Consider the following 12,270-nt stretch of genomic DNA (forward strand, 5'->3'; position numbering starts at 1 on the left):
ATGGACTGGGTAGCTGCTGGGTTCTCTGTCCCCCACCCCACCCCCAGCAAACAGACAGACATTGCTGGGCTACCCAGCCCCTAAGGTATAAGCCAATCTAACAAACTCCTTTTTTTTTTTTTAACAACATACAATTACTCCACTATTTCTGGTTTTCTTTCTTTCTTCTTTATATATTTTTATTTTTCGAGACAGGATTTCTCTGTAGCTTTAGGAGCCCATCATGGAACTCCCTCTGTAGACCAGGCTGGCCTCGAACTCACAGAGATCTGGCTGTCTCTGCCTCCCAAGTGCTGGAATTAAAGGCGCATGCCACCAACGCCTGGCACTGTTTCTGTCTTTCTGGAGAACACAGACTGATGCAGTCATCCTCAGCAAAACAAAGTCAGAGGAACACAAAGCTGACTTGAGAACATACTACAAAGTTATACTAACCAGCATAGCATGGTACTGGCATAGAACTATACACAAATCAGTGAAATGAAATATAGAACACCTAATTTTATTGCAGGATAGTAATATGTTATCAATTTACTATAAGTGTTTAATATATCTATTTTTAAACAAGAAGTTACTTCCATCTTGGCGGGAATCATGCAGATACGTCAGCGGCCCGCATACATTGTTTTTGTTTCTTACATTGCTATAGCTTTAAATTTCTTCCTTTCTCTCTGAGTTCTCCCATCACTCTGCCTTCTAACATCAAAGGTGTGGCGCAAAGAGAATCCTGCTTCCAGGTGTGCAGCATTAGAGGTGGAAACAAATGCTGTCATCTCCATGTAGGGTAGAGAAGAAAGGGAGCCCAGAGAAGGGTGGGCAAAGCATTCGGAGAATCGAGAGAAATAAAGGAGAGCATCCTCACACCTAACAGAATCAGAAATGCTGTTCGACTGAAATCATCTTGAGTTTTACCCTTCTTCCAGGAATGTTACCAAGTGAGAAGGTCCACAGAACTCAAAGGTGATTTCTAGCGCCATCTACTGGCAAGCACGGAACCAGCTAAGACCGGTGTTGCGGGCAGGAGAAGGCGGGGCTCAGTTCAATCGTCTGTCACTTTAAGAGGCAGCTTTTCTTGAGACTGGCTCCTTTTCTGCCTGTTCTAACAAGGATTTGAAACTCCTAGGAAATGTCTGAGCTTCTTCTGTGCTGTATCATAACCCTATGGTTCCAGAAGTCATCCATGTAAGGTAGTAGCTGCTCTTTTGTCCGCAGAAGCTGTTGTCTTCCCTTTACATAGCCTTCAGTAAAGGGCAAGGGATAGCCTTTCAAAAAAAAAAAAAAAAAAAAAAAAAGCCTAACGAATACGAAAAGGGGAAACTCAACTTACCAATCCTATTTCTTACTATCTAACAAATATGTAAGAACCAACTAGTAAGCCACGCCACAAGAGAGAAACTGGAGAGCGGTGGTTTGCTAGAAGCCTGGCGCTCCATTAAGCAGACTCTAGGATGTGCACTCAGTTACAGTGAGGCAGGAAGCTGCATGCTCTACAGAGGATGTCACCCTCTGCAGCAGGCTCACGTCCTCAGCTGACTCAAAGGACAGAGTAGTGAGACAAGAACATTAACCCATTACCAAGCGATGGCTGCCCTTAGGACTCACTGCTGACCACTGATGGCTATGACTTGTTCCTGGTTCCCGGAGTATCCCCAGTCAGGGATGGAATCTTCAGCGACCATTAAAGCCACCCAGATTATCAGTTTCCTAGGACTGCTGAAACATGCTACTTCAAGCTTAGAGGAACTCAAACATTGTCTTACAGTCCTGTGTCTTAGTTAGGGTTTCTGTTGCTGTGAAAAAACATCACGCCAGGGGCTGGAGAGATGGCTCAGAGGTTAAGAGCATTGCCTGCTCTTCCAAAGGTCCTGAGTTCAATTCCCAGCAACCACATGGTGGCTCACAACCATCTGTAATGGGACCTGGTGCCCTCTTCTGGTCTGCTAGCACACAAACAAATAGAATATTGTATTCATAATAAATAAATAAATATTAAAAAAAAAAACAAAAACAACATCACGCCAACTCTTACAAAGGAAAACATTTCATTAGGGTAGCTTACAGTTCAGAGGTTCAACCCATTATCATCATGGTGAGACATTGCTGCCTGCTGGCAGACATGGTGCTAGAGATAGCTCAGAGTCCTACATCTTCCTCGGACAACAGGAAGTGAACTGAGACACTGAGCATGGTTTGAGCATATATGAGACCTCAAAGCCCACCCCCACATGACACACTTCTTCCCACAAGGCCATATCTGCTCTAACAAAGCCTCACCCCTAATAGGGCCACTTCCCTATAACCTTATGGGGGTCCACTGTATTTAAACTACCAGGATCCTGTAATTCAGAAATCCAAAAATGAATTGTACTGGCTAAACCTGAGTTGGGGGCAGTTTCCACAATGCTGGAGCACGCAGGGCAGAGAGCTTCGGTCCTGGAAACTCCTGGTAAGTTTTCTTATATTTCCTAGCTACAACAGGCCAACTGTGTTCCTTGGCTAGTGACCTTCATCTCCAAGACCAGCAGTGACCAGTGCAATCTTCAGCACATTGTTTCACCTTGATATGGACACTTCTGCCTCCTTCCACTATTTAAATAACCTCATGATAACATTGAGCCAACCTCCATAATCCAAAATAACCTCAATGGTTTAAAATCAGCTGACTAGCATCAAGCCTACTTGTTACAATAATTCCCCATCAGTGAGCTGTACCATATTCACAGATTGCAGACATTTTTGGAGAAGCATTATTCTGCTTACTATGCCAAGTGACTCCAAAGTGTAGTATAGATAAAAATTGTTTCTATACCCATAAAAGACAGACTATGGAAGTTACCCAGTTAGCAAGCTAAGGTGTGATAGGTTGGCAGTGAAGACTTGGTGCAGGTGCAGGATAAGAGGCAATAGTCAACTTTAACCATTTTATATTGCTGCAGAACTTGTTTGGTGCTGTGGGACAATGGTCTTGTACTTTGTAAAGATTTGACACTTATATCTTAATAAAATGCTGATTGGCCAGTAGCCAGGCAGGAAGTATAGGTGGGGCAACCAGGCAGGAAGTAGAGGCAGGGCAACGAGAACAAGAGAATTCTGGAAAAATTGCAGTCTGCAGTTATCACCCAGACGTAGTGGAAGCAAGATGAGAATGCCTTGCTGATAAACGTACCAAGCCACATTGCTAACACAGACAAGAATTATGGGTTAAGATGTGCCATTTAAGAGTTAATAAAAAGTCTGAACTAATAGGCCAACCAGTTTATGATTAATGTAGACCTCTGTGTTTCTTTGGGACTAAACAGCTGCGGGACTAGGCGGGACAGAAACCTCTGTCAACAGTTTGGTAGGGACCAAGGTATCATATTGTATTCTCATCCTATTCCCTGGTTGTTCTGGAAAGTGAAAACTGTATACTTTTCCAGACTGTGAGAACCACAGCAACCAACCACGACCATTCTAAGAACACTTGAGTTAAAACAAGGTAAGACTTTAGTTTTGTCTCCAAGCTCTCAGCTTGCTCTTTGTAATATGCTCGAAGGCAGGGGTTAGTCCAGACTCTCTGGCATTCTGCATTTCTAAATGCTATCTCTTAAATGGAAGATAATCTTTCTGGCACATGGATTAAATGTCTTCAAAATGGTTTCTGATTGGCCAACACTTTAATACACAGAAGCTTACCCCCATACACACTTAAAATTTCTGGCTCACAGTAAAGACCTAGCCACACTAGGGATACCTTTCTGGCAACCTATGGGGCATGGGTGTTTCTTCTCTGGATTGCCTGTTCTTCCCCCAGCATTTGCTTTAGACCTAACAATTTGTTAACGGCCTTAGGTTCACAACTCTCCTTTCCCAGCACCTGTTATGCCCAAAGTTAAGCAGAAGTCTTATAAAGGGGGAAAGGCTCATAAAGCCCCACTCCTTCCCAAGGCGCTATATAGCTAATGTTTGCGGGATGGAAGTGGAAATAATACTCTACAGTGGTATAACCACTGTGCTCAAGTAAATAACCCCCACCTATTGTCATGCAAGCAACACTAATTAAATGCAGTGGTCTACCAAGACAAAGAAGATGTAATTTTTGTTAGGGAAAGGATTGTTTGAGAGGGAGACGATGGGGAATAATGGGGTGGGGAAATGTAATCAAAGTACATTACATGTATACAAGCACATATATGTATGAAATTGTATACATATGTGTGAAATTGTAAAATAATCAAGTTTTTAAAAATTCTCATACAGACTCATTTGCCTGACCTTAATACAAAAGTAAATCATTTTTTTTAGTGGGAAAGATGGGACATAGGAAGTGACTCTGTGTGCTAAAACCTTCTCCACAAAAGCTAGTGAGTGCCCTGGAGTCAGTTGAGGGACGGGGAAAGGTCAGCAGCTAGAACACACTGGTCTTCATTGGTACACATTATAGGAAATGAAGCTGAAAACTGCTCTTAGCTTTCAGTTACTATAAAAATTCTCAAAACAAACCTCCTTGCAAGGAAGAAAGATTTATTGGCTTAGTCATGGTTCTAGGCCATGAGTGGGCAGACCCATTGTCCTTGGGCTTGAGGTGAAGCAGGGCATCATGGGAGGGAAGATATGGTAGTTTGAGTGCTTCACCTGACAGTGGCCAAAAGAGAAAAGCCAGTGTCTCTACAGTCCTTCAAGGGCACACCGGTGACCTAACCTCCTCCACAAAGCCCGAGCCACCTTTCAACATATGACCTTTGGGAAGACACTGAAGATCCACAGTAGGACACTGCCCAACTGTAACTTCTCCCTTGGCCTTCCCTCAGCCTCCAGAAGCAGATGACCAGTCCCGTTCTTCGTCCATAACCACACTTCTAAAAAAAAAAAAAAATCAAAGCAATCATCCCTGGGACTGCCTCCCATCCCAAAAGGTCGGAGGGATGTCACCAAGAGAAACATGAGGTCTAAAAGACCTGTGTGTCATACTCCAGCAGCCCAGTTCACATCAGTCTGGGCAGAAAGCTGATCACACAATCTTTACAGTCTTCAGCATATCTGACAGGACATAGGTGTCATCCCAACCCTGCCCAGGCTTCCTCAGGGTCCGCTCCAAAGCCTGGGCCATTTCCAGGAGCTCTGGTGTAGCACGCTTCTGCTCTGGCTGCAGCTGACAAAACAGGATCTCATTCACTTCGCCCTCAATTCGCCGAACATACAGGAGAGGGAAGGCTGCCTTGAGTCCAGCCAGCACTGAGTCCTTTAACTCCACATCACGACACACAAGGTTAAGGATAAAGATACCTGTGGAACAGGAAGGAAAGAGTAGATTGACCACAGATCCATGCATAAGGAGAATCCAGAAGTCTCTAACAGGGAGGCTGGTGAAGGGAGAAAATCAGGAGAGCCTGCAGAGAATACACAGCACACAGAAGCATCAAGACTGTGCAGATGTGACACTAAGAAAGCTTTAGTCTGACTTCCTAATGCTTCCCATCGCTAACACGTTACTATAATATTCTCCATGCCTAAGAAATCTTTTAATGAAAAGTAATTAATACCCTTCACAAAACACAAATTTATCAATTCCACAAGAATGTTATATTCTTGACACACACGTCACATGGGTATTTACTATCCAGTGAGAAGGCCAAGGTTATCTGACTTCTGGCAATCACGGTTCCAATCAACCCAGCCACCAGAGGACTTTTAAAATGGAAAATACCTAGGGGTTCTGGACGCAGGCTTCAAGTGACAAAGAACTCAAGCACCAACTGAGTATAAGCGTGGCAAGTCTCTCAAGCTAAGTTTCCTCATCTGAAAACGGGCTCCTACGAAGATTAAGTAACACAACGCCAAGTCCAGTGCATCTGGAAACCATCTGAGTGGTAGCTAGAGTCACCAAGCTGCTTCAATGTGAACTACGACGACATTATAAACCACTTGGCAAGATCAACAAAAGCTGAACACCTTCATAAATCACGAGCAGTTACAGGCCTATGGACCTACTCAAGACACCTATAAAGAAAGTTACCAAATACATAGCACACACTAAGACTATTACTGGTAACACTGCTTCTATCACCTCCAAACACTGGTGCCGGGCAAATGAATGGTAGCATAGTCACATGATACCAAGAGCAGTAAAAATGGACAATATCAGCACAACACCATGGTCAGATCTCACAGACATCAGGCTAAGTGAAAGAAAGCAGACATTTAAAAGAATATAATACATGTGACTCATCTACAGCAAGAAACAAACTTAAGCTGTGAAGACAGTTTAATGCTTTCCCTTTAGAGGAGAGGAGGAGTCCGTAAGGGGTGGCTTCCAGGGTGCTGGAAACAGTCTGTGTTTGGTGCAAGCAGGCAGCCAATTTAGGAAAACTAATCAAACTACACATTTACATGAAATTTTTACTAAAGAATAATTTTATGCCGGGTGGTGGTGGTGCACGCCTTTAATCCCAGCACTCAGAAGGCAGAGGCAGGGAGTTGAAGGCCAGCGTGGTCTACGGAGTGAGTTCCAGAACAGTCAGGATTACACAAAGAAATCTTGTCTCAAAAAAAACAAAAAGAACCATTTTGTTTTTTTATTTTTTAATTATGTGTGTGATGTGATATTGGGAATATGCAAGCTGTTATGCAGGCACCCAGAATCTAGTAGAGGAAGGGCCTCGGTTCCCTGCAGCGGCACCCAGAGTCTAGCGAGGGCCTCGGTTCCCTCTAGCAGCACCCAGAGTCTAGCAGAGACCCTCGGTTCCCTGCAGCGGACACCCAGAGTCTAGCGAGGGCCTCGGTTCCCTGCAGCAGCACCCAGAGTCTAGCGAGGGCCTCGGTTCCCTGCAGCAGCACCCAGAGTCTAGCGAGGGCCTCGGTTCCCTGCAGCAGCACCCAGAGTCTAGCGAGGGCCTCGGTTCCCTAAAGCAGCACCCAGAGTCTAGCGAGGGCCTCGGTTCCCTGCAGCAGGAATTAGAGGCAGTTGACATGAGTGCTGGGAACCTAAGCCGAGTCCCCTGCAATAGCTGCAGTGGCTCTAACTCTCCAGCCCAAATATTTATTCCAAAGGACCCTTCCCTCTTTCCTTCCCAGACTCTAGGGTTTCTTACCTTCACGAGACAGGATGCTTTTGACCTTCTGCAAGAAAAGTTGGTCCACAAACGCTGGGGGAGGACAACTCATCCCCAGTGTCGGATCCTTACTGTCTACATCAAACATGATCACATCATAGTGGGGTTGAGCTGCGAAAGAGGAGACAATGAGTCCTTGTCTTTGCGGGATAAGATGGCATCACTTACATTTCTATACACACACCTGCTCTGAAACCTGCTGTGGGCAACTAAGAATGAAAGATGACATCATGAAGGCTTTGACGACCACCCTACAGCACAGAGGAGCAGTCCTCACCTTCCAGAGGCACACATGACAGGCTCATTCTAGCATGAATGGTACACGCTATGCGTGTGGTTTTTAATGCTGGAAGAAATCAGCATCACTTTGGAAAGTTTCTACAGATTTGAAGAATGTGATGTCAAACCCCAGAGTGGTGGCCAGAAGTGAGAGGAGGTGGGAAGGAAGCCTATGGTGTGTTCTGCCAGCTCCCCAGGTAATTTGAAAAGTATAATCAAAACTGAGAGCCAGTCAACTGGCCAAAGCAGCTATCCAGGCTAGGGCGACTGATGTGGGATACCCCTCTGAATGCTGTGAATATGTTCTATTGCCATTAATAGTTAATAAAGACACTGATTTGGCCAATAGCCAGGCAGAATAGAGCCAGGCAGGAAATCCAAGCAGATATACAGGGAGGAGAAGAGTGAAGTCAGAGAGTCGCTAGTAAAACAAGATGTGAGATAACAAGCCATAAGTCTCATGGTAAAACATAGATGAATAGAAATGGCTTAGTTGTAAGAGCTAGTTAATAATAAGTTTGAGTTAATAGGCCAAATAGTTTGTAATTAATATTATGTCTCAGAGTGGTTATTCATGATCTGGTGGGCAGGAGAGAAACCTCCAGTTACAACTGACCAAGCATACATTAACATTAACCAGCCACACTGGGATCCTATGAAGTTAAGGAAGGAACAGAACTATTGAATCTGCTGTTTTACAGAAAAGTAATGTGCACTTCATTCTATGTCTAAGGTACAAAGTGAAGGAAACCCTGCAATAGCGTTTCTCAGCCTCACACTGCTGACATTTTGGATACATTTTGCATAGAAGATTTTCTGTCATTGATGACAGTAATGTTCCCTCCAATTTGTGACAACCAAAACCATCTTTGCTGACCTTGTCAAACGTCCCTGAGGCTGGAAGTCACTGACTTGTGTGAATGTAGTTTTACTCTATTTCTGGCTTTACCTACAGATGAATGATTTATTAAAAAAAAAAAAAAAAATTCAACATAGGCCCTATCTTTTCTTCCCTTTGCTCACTGGCTACAGGATCCAGCTTCCTTGGAGTGGTAGGAAGAGGCAAGGTTACAAGGTCAGAAGAGGGGCTCACTGGTCTCTCTTATTGGTTGCTACACCCCAGCAAAACCAAATGAACACCCAGGGGAAGACTGACAGGATGTGGACAGCCCCTCTGAGAAGGGAACTCTAGAGACCCCTGCAGGTCTGGCAACCTTAGACTAACGTTCCATAACTAACACTCCTCTAAAGACACCCCCCCCCCCCCAGTGGTACCTTCTCCTCCTGCCAGGCTGGTAATGTAGGCCAGGCCATCTGCAATGTGAACCTTCATCCGGTCACTCTGGGAGAAGCCAAACCACCGGGTGGCCACTTCCAACATGGAGGGGTCAATCTCAACGGCATCCACACGAGACTTTGGGAAATGATCATGAACGAAGAGGGGGAGGCTACCTCCTCCTAGACCCACCACCAATAATGCCAGCGGAGTCTCTGTAAGAAGAGAGAATGTCAGTAATGGTTGTTCTGCCGTGATAAACATTTAAGGACCTAGAAATTGAGACATCAAGATATTTGCTCTTTCAGCCTTGATGCCATTTGGCTAGATCCAAGAAATGAACCATGCCCAAGTTTACGGTCCCTTACAAACTCCAATGTAACTGGCTGACATGCTCCCAGGAGTCTCTTAAGAGTCACTGGATAGACCCCCATCCTCGGAAATGGAGGCACAAAGCAGCATGAACACAACACCCTTCACCCAGCTCTTAACTCAGAGCCCTAGCCACCTTTTCAGACACCCCAACAACACAAGCAAAACCCACTCAAGTTCTTTAAAGTACAGAAAGCAAAGACCCAAATTCTAACCCTAAGCAGAGAACCCCAGTAGCCACAAGAGTACTGAAGGAAGGAAGAAAACAAACAAGCAAATCACCAGAAAAGGCTGGACCCTGAGATTAAGTGGAGAATAATGTCAGGGACTTCAGGTGAAGACACTTGTGAGTGAACACATGAAGCTGCCTATTAGTGCAAACTTATTTTAACTAACTATAATAAGAATTATAGTTTGTGCTCAAATAAGGCACTACTGCAAGCCACACAATACCCAAAGGCACTGGAGATGTCATAAACACCATCCAGTTAACACTACATACACATGTGGAAAGTTATAAATAACTTAAAATTCTATGGTTAACTCAAAATCTGTGTGCTTTACATTCCTTGCTGAATATATTTACCCCAACACAGGCAGCTATTTCAAGATGGCAGGCTGTCTGAGGCAAGTTACCTCAACTCACTAATGGAGACCATGGTCAGATGAGGGAGGACAGAACCCACGTGCATCTGTCGGTCTGTAGGAACTGCCTGAGCGACATGGAAATGTGCTCCGTCTTGGGCTTCCGGGCTCTGACTGTGGAAGGCAGTGCTATCTCTTACCTAAGAGCTGCTCTGGGTTTCTCAGCAGGGCAAGGCCAGCGATCATGGCTTTATGGTGTTCACAGCAGAGGTAACTCTTATCAATGGACTGCCCAGGGGCAGGAGGGACGTCCTCAGAAGCATCAGCAGGCCGCTGTTTCTTCCTGTCCTTTTTCCGTTTCTTCTGGGCTAAGGGAGAGAGACACTACTCAAGTCCTGTGCTAGCCCTTGGAAATGAAGGATGCCGGCAGCAGTGTGCCGCAACAGCTTTAAACAGATCAAAGAACCAACTGTTAAGTAAGCAATTGTGCTGCCGACTGGTTGACATTGTATCGAGAGACTGAAACTGGCCATTGAGAGACTATTCATACCATAGAAATTGGCAAATTCTACAAATCAGACCCTCCCCACAAAGACATGGCTGGCTTAACACTCACCATATACTGCTGAATACCAGAGGATCAGAAAAGGTACAAAGCAAAAGCATATTCAAAACCTGGAAATCTTAACTAACAGTCCTCGAGCCCTCCCCTCTGAGAATGTAAGACCCTTTCCGGGAGGAAAGTGGACTCATTCTTCTTTTTCAGAAATGTAAAGTCACTACGAAGTCCCCAACATCACTTACTGTACCAACACTTACTATAGTTTTCACTCTGAGCTCCTCTCATAACTGTTTCCAATTCTTTGCCCAGGAAAAACCTGAGCATCTCAGATATTCAGTAAAGTACACATGGTTAACAGGCAGGGCTGGTAAGACACAGACCTAGGGCTGTTTGTGCCCCATGTATCCACCATCTTCCTGTTGTCTCCTAGACAGTACAGTGCACCACCCCACTGCTAAGGAAATCACAGGGGTAAAGACCCTACAACAGACCACCCTACTCTGCCCACTCCCTCGATGCCATCCTAAACAGATGGCTCTGAATTGTTACAGAATCTGCACTTGCTTGAAGCATCAGAACTGAAGTGTAACCATGGAGTACTTTTCAGACGTAGTCTCTTCTGAGTAATCACTACTTTGTGGTCACCCATACCCCCATGATAGATACTGTTCCTCCCATGGGAAGAAAACTTTACCAAGAAGGCAAGAAACTTGATAATACCAAGCAGTGATGGGACACTTGAGAGTCAGAGGCAGGCAGGTCACTGTGAGTTCAAGGCCATCCTGGTCTACAGGGAGAGTTCCGGGACAGCCATGGGTACAAAGAAACCCTGTCTTGAAAGAAAGAAACAAAGAAACTTGACAATGTGGAAAAACCTGAAACTCAAACTGGAAAGAACATTTTGTTCTTTTCAGCCATTTGACTGAGGTGTGGGATTAGATTAAGGAAGCTACATTGCCAGATAAGAGGGTGGGAGCCCACATGCATGGAGAATGCCCCAAAGAAAATTATTCTGAGCCTACAGGATAGGATGAATCTGTGACTGCAGGAGTGGACTTCTCCCTTCTTCCAGATTCGCTGTGACAACAGCATGCTCAAACAAAATCAGTAACTGGGAATCAGGACACCCAATTTCAGATTTCTGGGATCAAAGGAACATCACTAGAGAGGTGGAGGACAGAAACATTAACTTTTTGATCTAAAGCGACTGTTTTTTAGACTAGTCTCATTCTGTCTGGCCTGAAATGGCTTTGTAGGCCAAGTCGGCCTAAGATGATGTTGCCTTCTGAGTGCTAGGACTGACAAGTCCAGCCTCAGTTTTCACAGAAAGGTATGATTTTAAATCAGTCACAGTGATACAAACATATACAGCCAAGACGCAGGGGGAGGTCAAATCTCCTCAGGGAGATCTCACAGAACATCTTAGGCATACTTAGGAGTGGCTGTTCTCACAGAGGAACAGAGTTCAGGTTCTAGCACCTACACCACAGCTCATGGCTGCCTGTAACTCTAACTCCAAAAGATCTAATGTGCGCTCTCTCTCTCTCTCTCTCTCTCTCTCTCTCTCTCTCGGAGCCTACACACACACACACACACAATTTGTTTTACTCAAAAAAAGAAAATGAGGGAACCTAAGGGAGGTCTGGATCTCACTGACCAACACTGTAAACATCAAGCAGTTGTGGCCACATTAACTGAAATATGAATTAATTAAAGTTCAAACCAGTGTGGTGACTTATGCCTATAATCCCAGTTTAGGAGACTGAGGCAGAGGACTGCTGACGGTTCAAGAACAACCTAAAGACTGAGGCTATCTCAAAAATAAAATACATAAATAAGTAAAAATCAATTTCTAAAACAATCAGTCACACCAACCGTATTCCATGTGCTCTGTATCCATCTACAGTTAGGGGCTCGCACACCAGAACGGAAGCTCAGAAACCATTTTCTTCATTGCAGCAATCTCCCCCAACAGTGCGAGACTAGATGGCAGCTGAGGCACCAACCTGAGTCTCTCTGAAGCAGGCAATTGCAGGGCACGCTACGGGGCAGGGCTCCATGCAAGCTTCACGTTTCTGGCTCATCTCCAGAGGGGCACAAAGGGA

General features: G+C 44.8%; 1 protein-coding gene across 2 annotated transcripts in view; it reads right to left on the reverse strand.

Annotated features, from left to right (window-relative positions):
- Positions 1–2,068: 2,068 nt before the first annotated feature.
- Positions 2,069–12,270, reverse strand: part of Mettl13 (methyltransferase 13, eEF1A N-terminus and K55) — a 36,471-nt gene continuing 26,269 nt past the window's right edge. The window contains exons 6-9 of one of the 2 annotated variants that reach the window (XM_050158293.1): positions 9,804–9,971; positions 8,646–8,861; positions 7,071–7,202; positions 2,069–5,265 (exon numbers count right to left, since the gene is read on the reverse strand). In XM_050158293.1, coding sequence (XP_050014250.1) covers positions 4,991–5,265; positions 7,071–7,202; positions 8,646–8,861; positions 9,804–9,971 — 791 coding nt within the window. In that variant the 3' untranslated portion in view covers positions 2,069–4,990. The remainder of the gene's footprint in view (positions 5,266–7,070; positions 7,203–8,645; positions 8,862–9,803; positions 9,972–12,270) is intronic. The other variant, XM_050158292.1, reaches the window with a different exon arrangement.

The sequence above is a fragment of the Alexandromys fortis genome, unplaced genomic scaffold (assembly GCF_014885135.2).
Source record: "Alexandromys fortis isolate MF-2015 unplaced genomic scaffold, M_Fortis_MF-2015_v1.1 scaffold_97, whole genome shotgun sequence".
In the NCBI taxonomy this organism is placed as follows: Eukaryota; Metazoa; Chordata; class Mammalia; order Rodentia; family Cricetidae; genus Alexandromys; species Alexandromys fortis.